The sequence below is a fragment of the Anabrus simplex genome, chromosome 6 (assembly GCF_040414725.1).
Source record: "Anabrus simplex isolate iqAnaSimp1 chromosome 6, ASM4041472v1, whole genome shotgun sequence".
NCBI lineage: Eukaryota > Metazoa > Arthropoda > Insecta > Orthoptera > Tettigoniidae > Anabrus > Anabrus simplex.
The window spans coordinates 137,235,669-137,262,808 of NC_090270.1; the positions used below are offsets into that span (position 1 = coordinate 137,235,669).

General features: G+C 40.7%; 1 protein-coding gene across 4 annotated transcripts in view; it reads right to left on the bottom strand.

The window, feature by feature from the left end:
* The window catches only part of LOC136876198 (galactosylgalactosylxylosylprotein 3-beta-glucuronosyltransferase P), a 160,220-nt gene extending 135,935 nt beyond the window's left edge, over positions 1–24,285 (bottom strand). For 2 of the 4 annotated variants that reach the window (XM_068228345.1, XM_068228344.1), the window contains exon 1: positions 23,905–24,009. In XM_068228345.1, the coding sequence (XP_068084446.1) occupies positions 23,905–23,976 (72 nt within the window). In that variant the 5' untranslated portion in view covers positions 23,977–24,009. Of the gene's footprint in view, positions 1–23,904; positions 24,010–24,041 lie in introns of those variants that run through there. The other 2 variants (XM_067149943.2, XM_067149941.2) reach the window with 1 other exon arrangement.
* Positions 24,286–27,140: the final 2,855 nt, after the last annotated feature.

The window sequence follows — 27,140 nt, forward strand, 5'->3', positions numbered from 1 at the left end:
GCCTAAAATGACACCTTCATCTGTCGATGAAACTGTTGAATCACTACTGGTACTGTACACAAAATAATAGAAGTCTTACATAAGGATTAGGTAGAAGCAAAGCTTGTAATTAAAAAAATACGGTCTGAAAAGACAAATCTGATTGAAGACGTGGAAATACTAAAAAATGGTGATGGTGTTTTCGTTGGCGCGTCGTGGAGTGAGGTTACGTCGCGGTAAAGGAAAGTGTCGCTACTAGGCCTAATTTATCTGGAAATTATCCTGCAGTAACGAACAGATTCAGCGTTTTACACGAAGTTCAGGAAGGGCAAGGAAGCACTGCTTTCTCCAAATATGCGAGTTCTCCGACGAAAAAACGCCGAATTCACGACGATAACGTGATCAAGAAAGTGCGGAAAGAGAAGAAAGTGAAACTGTTTGGTGATTGTCACGGTCGAGGCCTTTCAGCAAATCTAGCAGAACCGCGAGCCGACAGTGAAGTGACAGGTTTTATTCAAATCAGGTGCCACCTTTTCAGAAGTACCGTAGTGAAAGTAGTGAATGCTAATAAACTCTCGTCAAACGACGTCATATATATTGTCGGCGGATCCAATGACATAGCGAGAAATGAAGGCTATCAGGCCGCAAGTATTCTGAAAAGGACTCTAGGCAGGCCCCGATTTACAAATGGGCGGACTGGGCATTTGCCCAGGGCGCCAGGTTTTGAGGGGCGGCGGCCGGCGGATCGAGTAATTATGGCCTGCGTGGATTACGTCTTAAATTCATTACACTCAAATTACTTTACTTTCCACAAATTATTCCAATGTGTTTTTTTTTTTTTTGCTAGTTGCTTTACGTCGCACCGACACAGATAGGTCTTATGGCGACGACGGGACAGGGAAGGGCTAGGAGTGGGAAGGAAGCGGTCGTGGCCTTAATTAAGGTACAGCCCCAGCATTTGCCTGGTGTGAAAACGGGAAACCACGGAAAACCATCTTCAGGGCTGCCGACAGTGGGGTTCGAACCAATTTTTTATTAGCCTGTATAAAACACTTTAAACTATTCTGATTTTAAAACCTGAATTTAATCTATATATTTACATTTTATGAAAAAATTAAGTAACTGCAAACGATAAGAAGGTATTATTTAACTCGTGCGGGTGCTGGGTGGGCAATTGTACTTGGTGGCTAGGCAACCCTCTTAGTCCAGACAACCACTGCACTGTTTGTCACTGCCTCGTGGCAGTTCGTGTGCGTATTGTTGTTTACATTCGCCCACCATCAACCTGATAATCTCACGTAGCCAACTCATTGCCTCGTGTAATTATGACAAGTTTTTCAGTATTTAACCACGAGTAAAATGTTAAGTGGTGCTGAATACAAAAAACGTGCTGCTAGAACGCAGAGTGATGAACTTGAACTATTAAAATTATAAAATCCTTTTAATAACAACCACCTACTGAATACAATAGCCAATAGCAAAATATGTTTAAGAGTACTCTTCCTAATGGAGACGTTGTTTTAAGAGATTGGTTATTGTATACCCAGTCAACGGGGAAGTATTCTGTATTCAATGCTGTTTATTTCGACCAGACAATGAAAAATACATTTTTCTACCGGTTTTAATGACTGGAGGCACAGCTACGAAGTACTGAAACATCATGAACATTCTCATGATCACAGGCGTAATGTTCTTACGTACATCACCAGACAAAAGCAGTTAATGCAGGTTGATAAAATTATGTTTACACAGTAGGAAGAAGAGGTAAACTACTGGCGAAGTGTAATCTCAAGAATAGTTTCTGTTGTACGATTTTTTTTTTTTGCTATGGGCTTTACGTCGCACCGACACAGATAGGTCTTATGGCGACGATGGGATAAGAAAGGCCTAGGAGTTGGAAGGAAGCGGCCGTGGCCTTAATTAAGGTACAGCCCCAGCATTTGCCTGGTGTGAAAATGGGAAACCAAGGAAAACCATTTTCAGGGCTGCCGATAGTGGGATTCGAACCTACTATCTCCCGGATGCAAGTTCACAGCCGCACGCCTCTACGCGCACGGCCAACTCGCCCGGTGTGTACGATTTTTGGCAGTTAGGTGTTTACCTTTCAAAGGAGACAATGGGGATTTAGGATCAACTTCAAATGGTTTGTATCTTGGATGCCTCGAGTTGATCAGTTAATATGACCCTTTCCTTGTCCAGCACATCGGAAAATATGGTAACAAAGGTCAAGGGCACACCTCATACCTGTCTTCTCAAATATGTAATGAGTTATTTAAGTTATGGGGTATTGTGTGCTTAAAACTTTAGTTGATGAAGTAAAAGAAGCTAGATACTACTCTCCCATCGTTGATTCGACGCCTAATTGCTGTCACATTGACCAGATGGCTATTGTTTTACGATATGTACCTCAGAGCCAAAGCCTGTAGAACGATTCATTATGCTTTTGCCTGAAATATCACATACATCTGCTGGATTAGGAAAAGCTGCAGTTGACTGTTTTGAGAGTTTTGAAATCAACATCAAGAATTGTAGGGGCCAGTGTTATGATAATACTTCCAATATGTCGGGAGCTTACTCAGGTCTTCAGGCCCGAATAAAGCAGCAAAGTCTCCTTGCTGAATACATACCGTGTGGAGCACATTCATTAAATCTTTTTGGTTCGGCTGCCGCAGAATGCTGCACTGCCACAGTTGTTTTCTTTGCCTTCGTCCAGGAGTTGTACAATTACTTTTCTCTGTCAACGTACAGGTGTAATATTTTGAAGCAATTCTTGGCAAAATACCGTACGCCAGTGGTAAAATCTTTATCAGAAACCAGATGGGGGCCGATGACCTTCGATGTTAGACCCCTTAAAACAACAAGCATCATCAAGCAGAAACCAGATGGTCTGCAAGAGCAGACGCTGTCAGAGCTTTGGTAAAATGTTATGAAGTAATACGACAATCGTTGCGGCAGCTGTCTGAAGACTCCAGTGTAAAACCTGCTTGTAGACTTGACGAACAAAACATTGACACAAAATTTCAGAATTTCTAGACCACTTTTCTGTTAGTTGAGTGGAATGACACGGAATGTGTTGACAAGTGTTCTAAAAACTTGCAGTATGAAAATCTTAATCTTGAGGGAGGAGTAAAAGAATGAAAACCCTGGAAGGATTCACCAACGCGATAAGGGATGAGTTTGACATACATGAGCAATCTGCTTTAAAAATAGGTGGATGTGATGATCCAAGCTACTCAGGAGTAACAAAACGGAACATTCGTATTTGCAGATGAAACACGTGGGATTTAAGGAGACCTAGATGCAAGAACAAATTTCAAAAATAATGTGTTCCTTAAAATAATGGACACACTTATAGGAAACTTAGCAAGAAGGAAAGAAGCATATGAAGTCATAGCTTCCAGATATCAAGTGTTACCTTTACTACTGACTTGCTCATCCGAATCATCTGCTGCTTTGAAACTTAGTTCGCTGTATCCTGAATACATCAGTCAAGATTTTGTAAATGAGTGTGTACACTTTTCCCGACCTTGAAATTGCAGTTAGGGTGTTTTTCACCTTACCAATAACCAACTGACTGCAGGAAGGGAATTTTCAGTTTTTAAGCAGGGTAAAAAATGCCAAGAGGGCAACTCTTTCTAATGAAAAATGAAGCTCATTAGTCTTTATGTGCACTGAAAAAGATTTAAATTTGAAAACCAACTTTGATGAAATTGTTCAAGAGTTTGCCAGCAAAAACTCAAGTAAAAAGTATTTTATTTAAAGAAGTATTATATACAAGGGGCTGCCTGGCCGAGGTGGTAAAGGAATGCTCGGTTCGCCCGGAAGGACGTGGATTCGATTCCCCGTCAGGAAGTCGTAAAATTTAAGAAACGAGATTTCCACTTCTGGAGGTGCACATGGCCCTGAGGTTCACTCGCCTACACCAAAAATGAGTACCAGGTTAATTCCTGGGGGCAAAGGAGGCCGTGCGTAGAGCTAACCACTCTACCTCATCAAGTGCCGAGGTTACGGATAGTGGAAGCCTTTACCTTCCACCCCTCCAAGGGCCTTCCTGGCCTGTACGGACATAAATTTGCTTTGCTTTCATTGCCAGTATTATATACAAGTAGCCTATAAAAAAACTTGTATTTTTAAATGTCATCGAAATAAATTACAAAAAATTAATGATAATGTATATGTCTCTTATTTCTAAAGTTATTTACTTACACACAAACTATCAAACTGAACCAACGGCTTTTTAAATAAAAATAAAACCAGCCTGATTCTTATTTGGCTGTTGACTTTATTTGGCTTGATAAATTTAATTATGAGAATTAACTTTATTTGCATAACGTGCTGTTTTAAAACTCATAATCTTGAAAACTGTAATCTATAATTTGAAATAATTATTTTTTAGAGGAACAGAAAAATGAACAGCGGGGGGTGGGGTTGGGGGTGGCGGCTAAAAATTGTTTTGCCCAGGGCGCTAACTACTTGAAATCGGGGCCTGACTCTAGGTAAGCTGACCCATACAAATGTGATAGTGACAAACGTGCCCCATAGACATGATTCAACTGACTGGTCAATTGAGAATAAAGCTGTCAAGGACACAAATGAGAAATTCAGGCAAATAAGTAGTCATTTGAAAAATATTACACTATTAGACACCAGTAAATTAAACCGAACTTCTCATACGAGGCATGGCATGTACTTGAATAGACTGGGAAAGCAATATGTAAGCAAGTTTATAAGTAACATCATTACAAGTAAAGATCAGGAAAAGGCTGTCCTAGAACTACCTAGTCCGGGAAACATGTGTTATAATCTGGACCCAATAACATTTCAATCCAGAATGCGGGTCCAGAATTAAATACCGGTAGTGATTTGGAGGGTGGAAATAGGCGGTTCAAAATATATCATCAGAACATGTATTAAAAATAAAATGTTAGAATTACAAGTAATTTTAAACTTAGTGCAGGATGTTATGTTTACCGGTATATGTTTGGATGAACATTGGTGTAATAATGATGAACTTGAACTCATTAATATTGAAGGTTATTATCTGGCAAGTAATTACAGTCGGGTTAATAAAGAGCATGGGGGCGTTTGTATTTTTGCTACGTCAGGAATTGAATGTAAAGAAAGGAAGAATCTTGAAGTGCATGATTCCGAATTAAAATTTGAACTAACTTCAGTGGAATTTAAGCTTTCCTATAGTAAAAAGGTAATTCTGTTAACCGTGTACCGTTCACAGGATGCTGATGTGGAGACTTTCTTAGGCAAAATAGATCAAGTCTTTCATAACATTTTCGGTAGGAGTAGCAGCGCAGAAGTAATACTTTGTGGTGATTTTAACATAGATTTTGCTGAAGGAAACCTTCCGTCAACATCACAACTACTGCATGTTCTTCAAAGCTGTAATCCAAAACACTTAATTTTTACACCCACTCGGGTAACTGCCACCTCAGCTACAACGATAGACAACATTTGTATTCATTTACATTGTTCTAAAATGCAAGCGTCCAATATAAATTTTGGATTATCAGATCATTATGCTCAAATTTTGCAACTAGAAATTGAGAATGGTAACAAGCATTCAACTAAAATGAAGGAAGCACAATTAACTCGTTTTTTCTCCGCAGCTGCATGTGGCAGTTTCATTGAAAGTCTTAAACTTCAGACCTGGGCTCCAATAACATTTGGTCATAGCATTGACCAAAAGTATAGAAACTTTTTGAGCATTTCACGGAATTTGAATTACATTTTCCAAAAAACTTCCAGTAATTAATGAAACCTCAAAAAAGCCATGGATCACGAAGTGTATACGGATTTTAAGTCAAAAATGTACTAACTAGATTAGCACAGCAGAGTTGTGACCAGGTTTTTTGTAAGTATGTGAAAACTACAAGTCACTCTATCGAAGAATTCTTAGGGCGGCTAAGATAATTCACAATAACAAGAAAGTGAAAGAGTCATGCAATAAATCACGAACCATATGGAATGTAATCAAGGGAGAAACCATCAGACACGCAGTTGGAAATAAAGTTGCTGCCATAAAAAATGATAAGGGAATACAAATGAATGACCCTCATCATTTGGCTAATTATATAAATTATTTCTTTCTATCTCTACTATACAAACTTGAAAATGCAAATAAATCAGATGTATTACCAGAACTCCCAACCTTTGTGCACAGTAGCGTAGCCAGGATTTCAGTTTGGGGGGGGCATTCATGCAGAATTTTATTTTGATAGGTGTCCAAACTTCCATAGTTTAGGTGGTGTAGAATACCGAAAAAGGAAATGAGTGTCCTTGGATCCAAGTAAGAGTGGTGGATTCGTGCGGATTCCGGAAGCTAATAGTAATTTTCTTCTTCTTCTTCTTCTTCTTCTTCTTCTTCTTCTTCTTCTTCTTCCTCCCCCGTTTTCCCCACAAATGTGGGGTCGCGGGTGCGAACTGTGTCGCACATGTGGATTTGGCCCTGTTTTACGGCCGGATGTCCTATCCGACGCCAACTCTATATAGAGGGATGTAATCAGTGTTGTGTGTTTCTTTGGTGGTTGGTAGAGTAGTATGTTGTCTGAATATGAATATGTTGGGACAAACACCTAGTCCCCAGCCAGAAGAATTAATCAGACGCGATTAAAATGCCCGACCCAGCCGGGAATCGAACCCGGGACCCTCTGAACCGAAGGCCTCAACACTGATTATTCAGCCAATGAGTCGGACTCCGTAAGCTAATATTAATGTACATTATATATAAAATGCTCAATAAAAGTACATTCGTTAAAACTCCTGGGGTGTCTGGACTTCTTGGACGGCTACCTCTGTTACTCCCATCCCAACGTAACTGCAGCATTTCATATATTCCGAGTACAAGTGAAATGAATGCAAGAATAAACAGGTTGAGTAAGGATGCAATATTCTGGTTTAGAATAAATACGGTAATGTTATTATAATAATGGTCATGCGATAAGCAATAAAGAAGTGACATTTTATACAAATAATACGGCAAAGGTATACACACACGCATCGAATACAGGTTTTTCGTCCTTCTTGCCCATGGCTAGATGATGAAGGCAAGAGAATGATGGCCCACAGTGACTCGTTATTTCGACATTATAAACAAACCCTGGATGACACAGACTTCGAATCTAACCGCATCTTAAGAAATCGCACAAAACAGTTAATCAGAAATTTTTAAAAAATGTGTATATTTTCGGAATTTAGCTAACAACTTAAATTCTAATCGCACGTGGGACCAGCTTAGAGCTCTGGGAATAGGAAAACATCAACAGAGACAGACAACTGCTGACATTCCACTTGACAAATTGAATGATTACTTTAGTAGAATAAATAATCAACCTACCCAAATTAAATGCACCGACTCCCCGCCCTCTCCTCCAGCCAATCCACCATTCACATTTCACAGTGTCACAGAAAATCAGATTAAAAGGCTTTGTACTCGATTAAATCAAAGACTACAGGTGTAGATGATATTCCTATTACTTTTATACATAACATTATGGGTGCTATCTCGCCTATACTGGCGCATATACTGAACTACTGTTTACTAAACGGTTTGTAAAACAGTCAATATTATATCGGTACCTAAGAGTTTAGACCCACAATCACCCTATGACTATCATCCTATGTCCATACTCCTTGTGCTTTCTAAAGACTTTGAACGTTGAGTATACGAGGAAGTTCTGGAATACCTAAATAAAAATGCTTTTTTGTGCCCTTTACAATGTGGATTTGAGAAGGGTCACAGTACCGCGACAGCACTTTTGAAGGTTACTGAAGACAGTAGAAACGCTATGGACAAACGACTGCTCACTATACGTATCCTTCTTGACTTCAGTAGCGCCTTTGACACTATAGTAATTCCGACTATGATAAAGAAATGGAACTGCTAAATTTCGACCTGGCTGTGCTTAAGGCTTTTAGTTCGTATTTGAGTAACCGTCAACAGCGTGTAACATTAACAACAAGGCCTCTAAATCGGGGGCGGCCGTACCTTATGTGCTGAAGTGCTGCAGCACACTGTCTGTTGGAAAAATAAATTAGTTTAAGAATATTATCTACAATCAAATACAGTGCATTGAAAAAGACGTCAGCCAAATAATAGGAAATTATTCAACTCCCCTCACAACCAGTTAACTACTGGTGCGCTCCACGCCGGGTGCTATGCGACCACAGCTCAGCGAGAATTTCTAAGCTTTTAGCCGGAAACCAGGAACTCTGCATTTTGCGCATGCGTGCCCAACGTTTCCGATACAAAGAGAATGTGTTCCGATAGGCTGTGGAAACAACAGCCAAGACATCACTTCACAGAGATTCTTCGTTCAACCACAAAGAGGCAGCACTAGCACTAGTCACACTTGCATTACGACCGATATGAGAAGGTGGCAGGTATTAATAGCACCCTCTTGAGTCAGCGGTAGTATTTAAGAGGGGATCGCTCAAAGCAAACGGGAAAACAAAAACTGTAGAGTTGTTCCCGCCAAGTCTTTTAATACCAAAGAGGGTAGAATACTTCCAAATTGCCTATTCCGTAGCCACATTTTTTAAATCGATGAACTATAAAAATTGTACTTTTCATGTTGTCAAAATAAGGACACGATATTGTGATTTTCTTTAATAAAAAATTGACACTATAAAAACATAACATGACCAGGCGAGTTGGCCGTGCGCGTAGAGGCGCGCGGCTGTGAGCTTGCATCCGGGAGATAGTAGGTTCGAATCCCACTATCGGCAGCCCTGAAGATGGTTTTCCGTGGTTTCCCATTTTCACACCAGGCAAATGCTGGGGCTGTACCTTAATTAAGGCCACGGCCGCTTCCTTCCAACTCCTAGGCCTTTCCTCCCCCATCGTCGCCACAAGACCTATCTGTGTCGGTGCGTCGTAAAGCCCCTAGCAAAAAAAAGAACAACAACATAACATGTAATTTTGCATTACGCCGTTGCTGGTTTATTTCAATGATATTGGTAATATTGGGAAGTTCTGTTTTGCGCGCTCACGCCAAGTGTTTGAATTCGTGAATATTTTGCTATTGCAGGTGTTATTGTGTGTTTAAGTATATAGTTTTTTTATGAGGAATGTGCATATACAGTATGTTGGGGTTGTTTGCGTGTGTGTTCAGTATGGAAAACTCAGTGGAGAGCCTCTTGAAAACCACATACCGGTATGTTTCTAAATATTTTAATTTTTTGGAGTGGGGATGGGTTACAGCACACAACTGATTTTCTGCACCAGCCGTCACTGCTGTAAATGGAAAATGAAACTTACTGTGGCCCCACAGGGCAGTATTCTACAGCCCCTAATTTTCTGTATTTTTATCAATGACATACCATCTATGACAGGAAATAACACACATGACCTCTGTGCTGACGATCTTCAATATATCGACACTGCAAACGAGATATTAACAGGGACCTCCGACGACTCAGTGTACTGTATATGCACAACGAAGCTTTCTTATACTAAACTGCAAAAAACCTCAGACAATTATAACTGGATCACGAAAATTACTGAGCTGCTCAAACAGTGTCGTAATCCCGCCTATCCTACTGAATTATTCCCTACAGTAAAACGGTTTAAAATCCCAGCGTAATGATGAATGAAGGAGTTTATTGGTCTGATGACACGAAACAAATACGTAAAAAGATTTTTGGAGTTCTTCACCCTCTTAAACGGCAGAGGGATGTATTTCCATTTGAGCTACTGTAACCTTTCCAAGACATCAGTACATGAGCCAGTTACCATTGTTCATAAATATGACGTTAGAATGGAGCACCATCGGTGAGCTTCGAACTCGGCCCGGTTTGTCGAAGCCTCACCCTTCCCTACTAGAGTAGTTAGCTAGCTGAGTCGGTATCGCATTTTCGGGTCTGTGGACTGTCCGATGGGGCGGTAAGTCCTTTAGTAATAGTCTCTATAGTAGGGGGAAAAGTTAATTATGAGAGGAATACCATTTCATTACTAATGAGAAGAGAGACAATATCTTGTATAACAAATTTTTACTTATACTAGTGAAACACATTATCAACATGGGTATGCCATACAAACACCTTATATATAGTAACTTGGGTGATCTTGACGTTTAAATGTTCGGTAGTCTTTTTCTACACTTCATTATACGTTTAAATATTCAAGCTTAAGAAGGCGTTCCCTCTCGAACTATTACACTACCTCAGACTTAGAGAGGCGTTTTCTCTCTAATTATTTCATTTTACACTTATATTACATCACACACATATTTAATCATTATGGACACACCCCGCTGTAAATCTGTTTACCTGCCAAGAATTAATATATTCAATTTGCATCAAATTATGATATAAGTTTGCTAGTATCGTATGAACTGAAATAGGCAATTTACACTCCCAATCCTTTGAAAGTCGCGTTACAACACTACCTTAAGTTAAACGTTGCCAAATATGCAGTATGATAAACACGCTCATTTCATTAGGATTTTTATCAACACATATATCAGGACATTATTTGCACAACGATGTTACCTATGGACAAGCATTTAGCGACTTCAATACCAGACACCATAAACAAATTATTATAGCACTACCTGCAACAAATGGACAAGAATATATACATTTCACATACACACAATGAGCCGCAGGTGGCCTTATTCCCCTGCCGCTTGTGACAGTAAGCTTTACTGTCTCCTGCAATGAACTCAGGACCTTCTGAGACAGGGTATATCTGACCTGGAATTCCCTATACGCTGTGAATAATTAAAGAAATAAATTGGAGGGATCCTTCATTTAATGCTCATTTGGAATCTCTGCGACGTTGGCTCTATTTAAATTAACACGCGTAATCTCTGTGCCGAAAGGAAAAGAAACTCGCCACTTGTATCTGTTCTATTTCACTGAAGAAAACGCCTTCACTCCCCCGTTTAAAGGGGCTCATAAAACTCCAGCTGTTAACTGCCCGTGACACACTTCCAAAGAGCGGTCCACTCGGCCTTCTCGGACAATGGCTTCACGGCAAATAATCTACTCACTTCTTTCAATACCGGAAGGTGTCATAAGACGGTGTTAAGTGTATTTCAAGTGTGCATTCAGTGGTGTTTTAACTTGTGCATGTGCAGTGGTACTTTAATTGGAAGAAGGTATCGTGATTCGTAAGTAATTTGCAAAAGTTTATCGAATTACAATGGGTAACTTACGTAAACAAGTGAAGGCTAAAGCCCGCATCGCTCAGCCCGCGAGCAGGAGTGCCACCCCACTCTCTAACGGCAAGGAAATAAACAGTGACAGCCCACGCTCTCATGTGGCAACTGCTGAAACTACGCGGGAACAAGTGAAGAACACCAACCGTTCTGCAAATTCACAGAACAGCGCTGCCAACATCTTGGCCTGTGATGATCAGTGCACTCCATCGGACACTTTGCGAACCAGTGTAAGCAAGGAGGTTATAGATACTACGGTGTCGCTAACGTTGGATAACCTCATTAAGAACAGCTCACTCCTCGACGAACTTGTAGACAGAGTAGCCGATAAGGTCATACAAAAACTTAAGGAAAGTATTGATTTTAATACTGATGTAATAAGAGAATTAAAATGTGAACTCAGCAGACGAGACGAGGCAATAACTGAACTTCAACGGCAGTTAGACGATAGGACAGATGAGTTGGAAAGTTATCAACGTCGGAACAGTTTGCGCATATTTGGAGTACCTGAAATTGCAGGGGAAGACACGGACAAGCGCATTCAGGAGATTGCCACCCGGATCAATGTTCCACTTGATCCAGCGATGATCGACCGTTCACACAGAGTTGGTACCAGAAGTCACAACAAAACCAGGCCCATCATTGTGAAATTTGTTTCATACGCCTACCGAAATGCAGTCTTCAAATCAAAGAGGCTGTTAAAGAACAGCGGTATAACTATACGGGAGGACCTAACTAAGACCCGTACTGATATTCTCAAACGTGCTGTGAGCCATTTCGGACTAAATTCAGTGTGGACTATGGATGGTGTTATAATGGTGCGCGCTGGTGATGTGAAACATCGAGTGAAGACTGAACGTGACCTTGAGGAACTGAAGAAACGCTACCCAGCTCCACTGAAATGATGCGGTGAGATAATTCGTATTCCTGTGTATCACTCTATTACTGGAAATACTTAGGACGAGAAGTAGAGATAATTCTGGCGAGGCTAACAATACAAAAGTCTCTCTTTCGCAACCATTCTATTTAGCGTAGTATATGAGTTATAATTTTTTAATACTTATAAATATCTACTAACGCGATTCATTTCATACCAATTTTCTACTCATTTATTTTTCTCACTTCATCACATAATTTCTAAATCCTTAAGTTATTTTATATTTGTATAGGCTACTAAAATCATCGTACTTCTTTGTACGATTTGCTATTGAACTATTGAACCCTTTGTACCATATTGTACACATGACAAGTAATGAGTGTGTCTTATCTGATTTACTATACGATGTTAGTGTGAGAAACACAAGAAATCTTAAGGTCATTCATATCAATTCTCAGTCTCTTGTCGACTCCTCCCATATATCTGAGTTCCGGCACATTTTTGGCAAGAGTTCGTTTGATATTATCGCAGTCAGTGAAACATTTCTTAAACCTTCAGTACCAGATTCTGCCATCTGTCTCGATGGGTATAATATTTTCCGTAACGACAGATTAAACAGAGCCGCTGGTGGTGTTGCAGTTTATTTGAAGAATAGCATAAAATGTAGTGTACTTAGTAAATCTCCTGGAGAGTACAGTAAGAAACCTGAGTACATAATCCTTGATATAGCCCTTTCAGATACTAAAATTCTTTTCGCTTGTATATATCGTCCACCAAAAGTAGGGTTCATGGATACATTCCTGAATGATATGTATTCTCATGTTATGAATTATAAATATATATTCGTTGTGGGCGATGTTAATGCTCGGTTCGGAACTGGGGCGTTTGAAAGCGAAAAAATACGTGATGTGCTCAATGCTTGTAACCTCGACTGCCTTCCATTCAATCCAACCTTTCATACTGCCACTTCCGATAGCACTCTCGACATAATCTCATCGAACTGCAATGAGTTGGTAGTAGAATACGGACAGGAACCAGCTGCCGGTTTTTCTGGTCATGACTTGCTGTATGCTGTATTCACTTTATCCACGCCAAAACAAATTCCTAAAACTATTCTTGTTCGAGACTTCAGTAAATTTGACGTGAACAATTTTCGTGCTGACGCTGAATTACTACCCTGGTATATGTTTTTTCAGTCTAATGACGTAGATCAAAAAGTATCTCTCTTCAACAGCTTTGTACTTTTACTCTATGACAAGCATGCGCCACAAAAAAGAATTCTCGTAAAACACCGGTCATCACCATGGTTCAATAAGCGTATTAAGGAATTGATAAGCAAACGGGACAGAGCTAGGAAGAAATTTATTAAAACTAAACTTCCAGATGATTACGAGCAATTCAGGATCTTACGTAACGAGACAAAACAAGTAATTAGGAACACTAAAGTGAAGTATACGTACAACATCTTCCGTAATTGTAAGAGCACCTCAGCTTCTTGGCGTGCTGCAAAATCTCTTGGTATTGGAGTCAGTCACTCTCTAGATAGCCAGATGCCTGTTACTCCATCTGAATTAAGTGAATATTATATGACATCAGTCTCTAACTCCAACTCTCCGAAAGTATCAGAGACTGCCAAACATTATAGACATCTCACTCCAAGTAACAGAGATAAATTCTATTTCATGTACATACACCCTTCACAGGTAGAAAAAGCAGTCAGATCAATACGAACTAAAGCTAAAGGTCCAGATAATATTCCAATATCCATGATTTCTACCTGCATGGACATATTTCTTCCTGCCCTTGTGCACTTATTTAACTTCTCTCTACAGAATGGAGTTTATCCCTCAGAGTGGAAGCGTGCCAATGTACGTCCTGTGCCCCAAAAGAAAATACCAACAGTCTGTAGTGATTTTAGGCCTATCAACATCCTCTGTGCACTTAGTAAGGCACTAGAAAAAATTGTTCATGAGCAGATATGTGAATATTTGTCTAAATACAACATTCTAAATCCCTACCAATCTGGCTTCAAGAAGGGCCATAGTACTACTACTGCTCTTCTGAAGGTTACAGATGATATACGCGCGGCCACCGATAAGAGGCAGCTTACTATCTTATGTCTCTTTGATTTCTCTAAAGCATTTGACTCTGTTAATCATGAGTTGTTTCTTGCTAAGCTGAAATCAATTGGCTTCTCCCAGAGTGCTCTGTCGTGGTTTGAATCATATCTGTCAAATAGATCACAAAGAGTCACGTTCGTTGACGGTCGATTCTCTAGCTGGGAATCAGTAAACTGTGGCGTACCACAAGGATCAGTCCTCGGTCCTTTATGTTTTTCTGTTTTTATTAATGACATATCTGAGGTCTTTAAAAGCAGTAGCTTTCATATGTATGCGGATGACTTACAAGCTTACTTCCACTTTTGTCCCACTAACGCATCTTCTTCTATAACGCATTTTAACCATGACATCTCTCGATTGATTGAATGGAGCGCAAATCATAACCTCCAATTAAATGTGGCTAAGACCCAGCTTATTTGCATAGGTTACACAAAACTCCTGAAAACTGTTGACCAGAAATCCCTCCCAGCAATAAAAATTCTAGAGACAGATATTCATTATAGTGATACCGTTAACAATCTAGGTCTAATTTTCGACAGAACCTTATCCTGGTCTGATCATACGTCAAATGTAATCCGAAAAGTTGTGTCATCCATGCATATTTTGAAACGTAACGTGTCATGTACTCCACCTTTCATGCGAAAACTACTTGTTCAAAGTCTTATATTTCCAATAATTGACTATGGTTCAGTCGTATACAACGACTTATCTGAAACTTTGAACATAAAACTACAAAGGGTACAAAAGGCATGTGTTCGTTACGTTACAAATGCCAGGCGTGATGAACACATAACACCCTATTACATACAGCTACAATGGTTGAAACTCCATGAACGTCGGGATATCTCAGTAGCTGTTGCTACGCAGAAAATTCTCAAACTAAAGACACCATCCTACCTTTATAATGCATTTAAACCTATGGAGTCGGTACATAACAGAGATAATAGGTTTACAAAAACCACCCTTCAAATTCCCCTTCATCGTACCACTAAATTTAACAAATCCTTTGTTTGCACTGCATCACGTATCTTTAACGTTTTTAATCTTCACCGTTTCGCAAGTAACACTAACTGTACCCAACTAAAGCAGTTCTTAACATCTATCTTTCTGGAGGAGTACGCAAGAGGCTGAGATCAGGCATTCTTGTGTCGAACAATCAGGAATATGTATATTTCGAAGAAAATTGTTTCTCTGCTTTAGCTTTATATTCTTTAAACCCATGTAGTCCAAAATAACAGAAGGGCTTAATGATTTACTTTCTTACTTATTATATAATGTATGTCCTAACCTTACTGGTTTTGGTATCTGTATTTTCATTTTTTTAAAAAGTTTTTTGTTTAGTTTAATACTTTAATATTATAAAAATGTAGTTACTGTTTTCATAAATCTGCATTGTATTATAAGAAGACGCTGCATAAAGGGACTTTTCAGTCTCAGTGGCATGTAAATCATGATCAATAAATTCAATTCAAATTCAATCATGGCATCACACAAATCACGGCCCTATATCCGGCCGTAATCAACATATTCACATCGCGATATGCGCCTCGCGTGTCTTAATGACAGATTCCAAGGGAATTTCACATTTCATTTCACAATATATATTATGGCTACAGCCTGTTCAGCCATTTCATTTCCTCTCGGTACATCGACCACGATGCAGATCTAATGATGATCTCCTGCCACCAGGATCCAAATTAACTTGCGCATTCGCGAACTAATTAGCGATGTAAGATATATACCCCAATCTCATGCTCCATTCGTTGTTCCAGCAGTTTTTATTTCTAGTAAGGAGGATTTCCTAAGAGCTTGTGAAGTACAAAAACAAAAAAATCAGTTACTGAGATATCCTTGAGGACTCCCTATTGGCTGTAGAAAGATGATAACTGGAGTCGTTTACGTAGAATATTTAAGCCCTTTTACTTGACAGTACTTCACGCTTAATTAATCTGAGATCCTTAAATTTACGTCATGCATTATCAAACCCTTGTAAAAAAAATGGAAGTAAAATATGGTCGTTCCCAAACCATGAAGGAAGTATTCTATAAAAGACCCAAATAAAAATGAAATTATAATTATTATCCCTCTTAAATGGCGTGCTTGCAGTCTACGTTATATCTAAGTGAAAAATCTACATATTTACAATGGGACACGACCTTCAAAGATATAAATACTTGGAAATGTACTCAGCCTTCTGGATACCACGTTCACAGCTTTACAGGAGTGCACTCCATGGACTTAGACTGCTTGCATCACGTCATCGGCGATGTGAAGACCCATGATGACTTCCTGGCAGGTCATACACATGACAGCGACGTTCCAGACGTTCTCGGCTACCAGACGAAATTCCGGCAAACAGCTAGATGACTCGTTCACTCCGGTACACAGGCAAAATTCTGGCATTCAACTGGACGTCGGCGTTCACTCCGGCGTTCTCGTAGACATGTAAATGAGGGGAAATTATCTCAAGTGAATGCGTTAGTTTATTACACACCACAATTTGAATATATGGTTGGATCTGCTCAATAGCACGAGCATTCCAACCCAATGCCGGTATTGTCTCTGTAGCCCGACACTGCTCCCTTCTCATGTACCTATTCTTTTATAAACAGCATACAACTATTCTAGGTCCTGAATAAAGAATGTCACTGGTTAGGCCACTACTGGATTAAATTTTCTCGTCTCACACGACCACACTTCAAGCATATTCTATTTCGCCTAGTCATGCGTAAGTCAGGCTCTCAACTGCATTATAGATTTATAGACGTGACACTACCCTTAATTATGCCGACACTGAGCCGTTCACGCACTTTCTTCGTATCTCTCAATTATGTCGAGACACACACACACAACTCCACGCACTGGGATACCTGGCTATTGTGGTTAATTGAGTCGTATTAGTATCGGCACATATGAGGCTCGACGCACGACCTCTTCGACACACGGACAGCGGTCATTTCGGTTTCGTGCTGCTCCCACTGTATTAATTAGCGACACACTGTACTAAAAAAAACTTACTTAGATTGTGGGTATTTTCGCAGATGTTCACAGGCTTTAATGAATCTGCATTACACTGCTCAAATTACAAGATTATTTCTTCACAAACGACTCATACACAAACCACGACGAAATACTACCGTACTGGCGTTACACTGAGAATGCACTGGATAGTGTCTCCTCCTCAGCTCATGAATATATAGGCGCGCTACGCTAGAGACCCGATTGCTGAGGGTGGGGGAAATATGCAATCCTTTCTCACACATTGGTCCGTTACTACGCAACGTACAGTGACGAACAGGGTATCATAATGTAGCTCCTGTATTCCCATCTCCACTGAGTGACTGTTATTAAAATAACTTCGTAGGTTTTGAAGCAATCTTAAAAGCGTCCTTTAGTCTCTGGCGGTGAATGATGACGAGCACAGGGGATTCCTTGTGTTCCTTGGCACGGTTAGGGTCCAACATCTGTTAGTCATTAAGACGCGCCCTTGTTTACAGCGTAGTTACCGCTCTGTCAGTTAAGTAGAGCACTTCTCGGTCTCATAATTATGCGTAAAATTCCCTGATTCAAATGAATGTTTGCGCTTAATTATCCATTGGGTATTTTGCGATTTATAAAAATTAACAGAAATAAAACAGTTGAATGCGTTAAGTCGGCAGTGGTGAATAAGCGAGGAAAACAGGGTATAATGTTATTTATCACGTTGGATATACTCTCTGGGCTCAGCTAGTGACCTAGATTCTTTGTCACGTGATAACGCGTATCGTTTCATCTCGCTCGCGGTGGGAGTGAAAAAACTTCGAGTACAAGCGCTCTTGCACCGCCTTGCTGCTAATTACCAGCAACTAGAGCTGGGTCGCGCGACTCTGGATATTGCAACTCGAGTCCTGGAGCGGGCAGAAAAATTCTAACTTGGGCAGTTGTTATCGTAGAATGACGCGGAAAACGGCATATTTCATCTCCTGGATATCATGACATACCATAGGTGACGTTGTGAACGGTCACACTACAGGCCAAACGAATACAGACACTCATTCTCCCTATTCTTAATTATTGTGACGTTGGTTTAGTTGACATGATGAGAGAAGAAACACTTAAACTTCAACGAGCACTGAGTTCCTGCCTGCGATTTATTTACAATATCGGGTACGATGTTCATATCACGCCATACTACCAGGCTGTCTCATGGATAATGTCTGATAAACGTCGGAAGCTACACACTTTAACGATGGTGATCAGAATGATAGCTGAAAGTCAGCCAATGTATATTTCTTCTAAATTCATCTTTTTATCATCATTTCACAATTTAAATACACGTTCTAGATCCATTCTTTCTATTTCACTGCACCGCACAAATAAAATTAATAGATAATTTGTGGTGACTGTCGCCAGATTATGTAATTGCCTGCCAGTTCAGGTCAGAGAAACTAGCTTTTTTTAATCATGGTTTAAGGTCACCTGCCAAGAGACTACCTGCTGAAGACAGCTGACTGAATGGTTGAAGTATGAATGTGTGCGTTCCTGAGGATTAGCCATTTTTAAGAGTTTTTAATATTAATTAGTTCTAATATTGACGCGCAGGTCGCCTACGGGAGTCAAATAGGAATACCTGCACCTGGCGAGCCGAACCCGTTCTGGGATATCCCGGCACTAAAAGCCATACGACATTTCATTTCATTTTAGTTCTAATATTAATTTAGTAAGTAATTTATTTAGATTTATTTCCAATTCTATTAATTTATGCACTTTTAACTATTTTAAGTATCTCAGTATTTTATTTAAGATTCTGATTAGTATGTGGTTAAGTGTACGAGAGGGCCTGGAGCCCTAACTTCGCCACTGTACTGAAGGCACTAATAAATTAAATAAATAAATAAATAAATAAATAAATAAATAAATAAATAAATAAATAAATAAATGTAAAGTGTATGGGTATAGATATTTTGTTAGTTGGTAAAGAAAAATCGCGTTACAACATATGCTATGTAGGGTTTACCTTGTCCTATTAGTTTCCAGCGCGGTTAGGGCCACGCAGCTGTGAGCTTGCATCCGGGAGATAGTGGATTCGAACCCCACTGTCGTACTCCTCCGGGGCAATGATTAATGACTGACAGATGAAATGAAATGGTGTTGGAGAGTGTTGCTAGAATGAAAAATGACAGGGAAAACCGGAGTACCCGGAGATAAAAGAATCTCACGTGGAGTAATCGGGATTTGAACCACGGAATCCAGCGGTGTGAGACCAACGCGCTGCCGCCTGAGCCACGGAGGCTTTTAATGGTTTAGTCTATGTTCGAATTATGTTAGAGGATTTACCCATATTAGATTTGTTTTCATCGTTCATGTGCAATTCATAATGATTTACCATCGATATCTGTTTATCAGTTTCCTGATCACGACAAATAAAGACTTGAAATGAAATGTCCGTGGTCTGCTATGCTGATACTTTCTGACTTGACACGTTTACATTTACTGTATTTCAACTACACCATTACGCTTGTCGTCTTCGTTAACGATACCGTACTTCACTCTACAATACTCCTAAAGAAACCAATGGGCAAATGAGCAGCAACATGCATGATATTTCATGCTATTTTCCGCGCCTCGACACGCTAGCGGCCCCGCAACGAGAGTCAAGTTCGCGAGGCTTCATGCGAAGCGACCGTGCGGCCCCGCAATGCGCATCAGGTTAACATGGAGTCGCGAGGCTTCATGCGAACCGAGACCGGTGTTCGGAGTCGATGGAGACGACGCTCTCGATTCCAGGCTTCAGTTGCGTCCATCCCTAGTTATAGTTACAAAATGAAGGTGTTTGTGCCTGTGTGGTGCGCGCAAGCATGAGTGTTGTCATTATAAGGACACTGTCACAAGTGAATTATGTTGATATTCAGATTGCAGTGCACTGCACAATCTTACATTAACACATAGAACAAGAACAATATGATCAAGGTGAACACTTTTACTGCGAGTAGTAGGTATGTTCAGGTCCGCCTCTGCGGTGTAGTGGTTAGCGTGATTAGCTGCCACCCCCGGAGGTCCGGGTTCGATTCCCGGCTCTGCCACGAAATTTGAAAAGTGGTACGAGGGCTGGAACGGGGTCAACTCAGCCTCGGGAGGTCAACTGAGTAGAGGAGGGTTCGATTCCCACCTCAGCCATCCTGGAAGTGGTTTTTCGTGGTTTCCCACTTCTCCTCCAGGCAAATGCCGGGATGGTACCTAACTTAAGGCCACGGCCGCTTCCCTCCCTCTTCCTTGTCTATCCCTTCCAATATTCCCATCCCTCCACAAGCAGGTGAGGCCGCCTGGGCGAGTACTGGTCATTCTCCCTAGTTGTATCCCCCGACCCAAAGTCTGAAACTCCAGGACACTGCCCTTGAGGCGGTAGAGGTGGGATCCCTCGCTGAGTCCGAGGGAAAAGCCGACCCTGGAGGGTAAACAGATTAAGAAGAAGAAGTAGTATGTTCAGATTGCAATCTAAAATCCAACTTTCGAGGCTTCTTAGAAAATAGATTCAAGATATCTGTTTGTTTTACAATTAGATGATGATGACGATGTTTGTTGTTTAAAGGGGCCCAACAGCTAGGTCATCGTCCCCTAATGGTAGGAGGTGCAACGAAACGATAATTAAAACTTCAAAATGACCGGGCGAGTTGGCCGTGCGCGTAGAGGCGCGCGGCTGTGAAGCTTGCATCCGGGAGATAGTAGGTTTGAATCCCACTATCGGCAGCCCTGAAAATGGTTTTCCGTGGTTTCCCATTTTCACACCAGGCAATTGCTGGGGCTGTACCTTAATTAAGGCCACGGCCGCTTCCTTCCAACTCCTAGGCCTTTCCTATCCCATCGTAGGCCATAAGACCTATCTGTGTCGGTGTGACGTAAAGCCCATAGCAAAAAAAACAAAAACAAAAAAACTTCAAAATGTATTCACTGATTAGGATCTAAAACGATTGATAATGGAAAATTGCCATGGATCCAAAACGATCAGTGTATCCAGTTCGCAGTACCTCATTTTCTGAGATGATGCTTGTTGTCCACAGGGGTCCAAATTCCAGGTCACCAGCCCCTCATAATGATATTAATCACTGGTAATGTGGACCCATGGTGTTCCTTATATAGTGGTACTACTAACAGGTAACACAGACCTATGGTGTTCCTTATATAGTGGTACTACTCACAGTTAATTTAGGTAGTGTAGACCACATGGTGTTTCCCATGGTATTTACAGGTAACAAAGATCCATGGTATTCATCACATCGTGGTGCTAATCGCAGGTAACGATGACTCATGGTGATCCTCACGTAATGGTACTAATCACAGGTAATCCCATGGTTCCAAATATATCATCCCTTGGTCGTTCCTTTTGGTCGTGTCTTATGACAAGCAGGAGATACCGTCTGTGCCCTCCACCCACAGGGGGTGTTTTACAATTATGTCTCTTTAAATGTTCAAAAGAGCCAACCCATTAGTTGACTTTCCCTTGTTTATTGTCAGTTTCTGTTTATTTTATTTTGTAGAAATTCCCTAACCCCCAGTGACCACACTTGGCTACGCCCCTGGCACCTCGATCCTTACCAGCGTCAGCAGTTTTAAGTACCGGTACCTACTGAGGTATTGTCTTCCAGTCACAAGGAAACACGTTCGCACTGTTCGTGAAAGAGTTCAAGCGGCTATTATTGAAATGTACGACATAAAACATCAAAGTAGAGTGTCGCTGGGAAACTGCCTTGAATCTGATTAGAGCTGATATCACACCTGTCGCAACCTGATGAAGACAACACATACACCCAGCCCCTGTGCTAGCGAAATTAACCAATGATAGTTAAAATTTCCGACGCTGCCGGGAATCGAACCCGGGTCCCCTGTGACCAAAGGCCAGCACGCTAACCATTCAGCCATGGAGCCGGACGTTGATGTCATTAATTTGTTCCGAGAGGTAAAATGAGTTGTGCGGTAGCTATGTATAAAATTATTCTCGAAAAACAAACAATATGAAAATGGACCAGTTCTGTGGGAACGCTGTGCCCTTAAGTGCTGAAGTTTTGTAATCTCGTGTTTGTAGTTATCTAATCTCGTGTTTGTAGTTATCTATAAAGCATTAACTGTGAGTGAGTTTCGTGTAGCAGTGTTGCTTTCATTCATTTGTTCCGAAAGGTAGAATGAGTTGCTAACCCCCCTGTGTGTAGCGGCGGTAGAATAACACACACAGTATCCCTGCTTGTCGTAAGAGGCGACTAAAAGGGGCCCCACGGTCCCTGAACTTAAGATCGTGGGTCGGTGGCCACGGGGCCCTTAGCTGAGTCCTGGCATTGATTCCACTTACGTGTGTGAGGCTCCTCACTTTCATCTATCCTATCCGATCTCCCTTAGTCAACCCTTGTTCTTTTCCGACCTCGACGGTATTAGAGTACTCGAGGCCTAGGGAGTCTCATTTTCACGCCATTCGTGGCCCTTGTCTTTCTTTGGCCGATACCTTCACTTTTCGATGAGGTTAGCACCTAGAGGAATAATCACCGGTACTCGATGAAAAAACGAAGACATTTCCCATTCAGTAATGATAAGGGTCGTACCTCCTAAAGTCTACCACTTCTTGAAAACCGAGGGAGTGGCTGTGTGGGTTGGGTCACGTAACTGTCAGCTTGCGTACGGATGATAGTGCGTTCGAACCCCACTGTCGGCAGCCCTGAAGATGGTTTCCCATTTTCACACCAGAAAAATCCTGGAGATGTACCTTAATTAAGCCCACGGTCACTACCTTACCTTTCTCGCCCTTTCCTATCCATCGTCGCCATAAGGCCAATCTGTGTCGGTGCGACATAAAGTAAACTCTAAAAATAATTAAAACTTCTAGACAAGCTTCGATTCCCTTTGTCTTCATCAACAACTGTAAGCAAGCCGTGCGCGAAGTTAACTTGTTTGTTGTCTCGATATTCTTGATAACGTATACAAGTTGGTGTCAAAATATAGTGAAAATTTACGTATGGCAGATAAATTTTGTTTCCGGAATTTTGATGAAATGCACATAACATGCAAAGGTGCTTGTGATGTTGGAATGGATTAAATTCTTGGTCGCCATTCGAAAGTTCAGGTACCACAGCACTAATCAAAGAAAACAATGGGAACAACCTGTGTATTTTGATTTCGATAAGATTATGAATAGACTTTTCAAGATCGTAACCGCTGTATAATCTTCAGGAATTAAAGTATTATCCATTGTTTCTGATTTAGAAGGCTGCGGGACACTATGGAAGGAACTCGGTATGGGTTTTTTATGACATGCCTCATTACCTCACACTTTTAAGGAGCCACTTTCTGGATGTAGGGGTCATATGAGGAAGATGGTGTGTGAAGTAAGTCATATAGAGGATACTGCACTGTAAGCACATAGGCTACGTTTATGAACAGTTATTTTAATACGCCAAAATAATAATAATAATGTTATTTGATTTACGTCCCACTAACTACTTTTTAAGGTCTTCGGAGACGCCGAGGTGCCGGAATTTAGTCCCGCAGGAGTTCTTTAACGTGCCAGTAAATCTACCGACACGGGGCTGTCGTATTTGAGCACCTTCAAATACCACCGGACTGAGCCAGGATCGAACCTGCCAAGTTGGGGATAGAAGGCCAGCGCCTTAACCGTCTGAGCCACTCAGCCCGGCAAATAATAAGCCAAAAGAATGGCGGCTGTGGTAACTGAATTCGTTATCATTATGATGTAGAAATAGCACGAATTAAGCCAGACCAGAAAGCATTGTACCTGGATTATAGAAGCGCTGCCCAATGCTGTCTGGCTCATGATGTCGCGCATCACTTCAGCGATGCGACACATTCCAGGCCGCAGTGGACCAGCCCTTACTATATGGTCCTGCTACAACTGATATTATGTAAGCTCACCTTCATGCTCCTATATATATGCAAACACTATTTATTATATGCCGTAGGTATATTCTTCACGGTATAAAAAGAGACCTGGCTCTTCACTGAGTATCTTCGCAGGAATACTGCTGGGCTAGCAATGTTGATCAAAAAAACTTGTGAAATGTACATAACAGATGACAAGACACTGAAGGAAAAAGTGAGGAATAATAGCTTGTAATTTCCACAATTAGTCACCAGATTAAACAAACTGAACTTTTCTTTCAATAGCTTATCTGCATCCAGAATTGTTTAGTGATAAGGAAAACATGTCGCCGTATAGCCACAGAGTAAATGAAATGCACCTATTTAAAAGTAAGTCGTCTACTGCCACTGCCATCTCGATCGAGACGGCGGTGTCTACGGCACAGATATTAACATTGAATTCAAAAGTCATGTGACATTTGCGACCTCTGTGACGTATTTAATTAATTTAATAGAACACACAATTTGTGTACGGTATATAAAGCGATTAAATGTCATTTAAGCATAAGTCTATTATATGCCTATTTCTCTTAGAGCATTCCACAACATGGTAAAGAGGACAAATCAAATCACACAGTGCACACACACAACTATCATCAGGTTCAGTTCATGAAAGATCCTAGTTTTGCAGAGTTTATAGTGGTATCCATGAATTGGCACAGAACTGGTAAAATGTCGGAGATCCTGGTTTGTATTGGTCCAAGTTCTATTCGTCATTGCTTCAGTCGAATAGAATTCAGGACAAATTCTGTGACATACGGTATTGCTTGGTAATTTACGAACAAAGTGTAGATTTGTTATTTCCAATGAGCTGCAATAACATAGGGGGTGGTACGCTTGACATCGGCGCACTTTATGGGGGAAGTTCATATTTATGTCCACGACTTTTATTTTAATATACGCTAAACCACAACAGCCAAGCAGGGTAACGCTCTTGTTCCTATTTCATGGCCTGTTCATGTGTTACTGCATGACGATTATCTTTTGTGTCCTTTCCGAACTACCCTACAATCAGCTGATCGTGATGTTGGCCTCGCACCGCAACATGGATTAAGTGGCGCTATTCGCAATCTGTGATTATTAATTCTCTAGGCTTTCGGCTAAAGGTCTTTCATTTTCCACCATTGATTCTATAATGTGTATTTTTAACATTTTTTGTCATTCGAGAGCTATGCCCCCCTTGCTCACGTCAAGACCGACTCCAATCCTCAGACCTTAAGGCTACTCTCGATCGTTTAAAGATGGCCAATCGAGTAGCCGGAAATGTGAGTTTGTTTTGGTTTGTTGTTATCGTATGTAGTAGGTGTAATTTCATGAAAGATGACGATAAATGTGAGTTTCTTTGTAGAATATAAGTGTGCGAGTGTATTTACATGAGTCAGTCGACACTTAGGATCTGTAATTATATGCAGTAAAGTGAGAATTTGTTTCTTTTGATCGTGTTGTGAACCAGGTTTAAGTCTAACTATGGCAATGCCTCTCATACAACTATTTAAGTTTTCTACGAAATAAAACATTAAGAGAGAAATGGACTAAGAATATACATCGTGATAATTTTAAAATCGATGACAAAACTGTAGTGTGTATATATCACTTTGAGAATAAGTCTGAGGTTAGGGAAGACTTTTCTCTATTTCCAAACGGTGAACCTATTCGTGTTCCTCGAAAAATATTAAGATAGAATATAACAGATATTGTGATATTCCATCAGTGTCTATGTGCTTCAAAGTGTCGAGTGATTTAGATGCAAGTGTATTCTACAACAATCTGTGCTTGTCAGCGGAAGTGTGACAGATGGAGCAATCTGTATACGGTTACACAGAAGAAACAGTGACTTGGAGGTATTAGCTGGGTTTGTAACGCAGGGTTTTACACTACCAACACCTTCCGATTCATGCTGTGGTTACCTGTTATCAAGCAGACTACACCGAACGGAAGTTCATCCATGTGGTTAAATATGTTTAGATTCAATAGATTTCTTGCACTCATGCATGTTCTTTAATGGGTAAAAACCTATGATATCCATAGGGCCTGAACGTTTCATTACTAAGGTTACCATCACTGTGAGAAGTGATGCTATGCCATGGTATGTCAACATTATCTTAGAAAAACAAGGTCCGTTCATTGGGTTAACAATCATCTCGGGTGTACTTGGGTTGAGTGGCTTAGACGGTTAACGCGCTGGCCTTCTGACCCCAAGTTGGCTGGTTCGATCCTGGCTCAGTCCGGTGGTATTTGAAAGTGCTCAAATACGACAGCCCCGTGTCGGTAGATTTACTTCATCTTCGGATGATAATTCTCGGAAATAATGCCGGCAAAATAGAGAAACACAAGAACAAACGAACAGAAAACACTGATTTTCTCTCATCACAAATGCTGAGGAAGTGCGAAATAACGTGTCGTGAGTTAGAATATTCTCCTGCTGAAAGCTATTTTTAAGAAGGCAAATATGATACTGTTCCAACATTTGCTGGTGAAACTGACACTGAAATGGTGGTCGAAGGTTTGAATTACATTGCGGGTTGGATGGCTAAAAAACACGAAAGCACTCATCCACACTTATGTTCCCAAACAGAGATACGAGGAACATACGACAGTACGTATTGCTTGGAGTCCTGGGTTCGAAGTCTGTGATGCGGTGGTCATACAGAGTCGACTGCTAAGTGGTCACAAACTGTACGAGATATGGAGAAACGTTCCTGTCCTTAATACGGACTTACAGTCCGAAGAGGGTTGGGAGTAATAGAGAACCTAGTTTCTTTAAAATGTGGAAGTGATCCTAAGTTAAGTAGTGATCTGGTAGCCACAATGAGGACATATGCTCGTATAAAATTTTTAAACAAACTGAGGAAGAAAGGAATAAGTGGAAGCAAACGTGTTAACGTTATGGAGGTGAAAGTCAAGACGATAAAGAAAACGAAGAAACTTACCAGTTAAGGTAAGATTTACTTTATCATAATAGAACTGTTTGTTCGTGTTTTCTTCGCTTGCTTGTTTATTGGTCAAATTTAATGCTCAGTTTTGATTAACTCAGAATACTTTATAGGATTTTAGTAGCGTAGTGTGGCCACTAAAATCCTATTAGCAGCAACC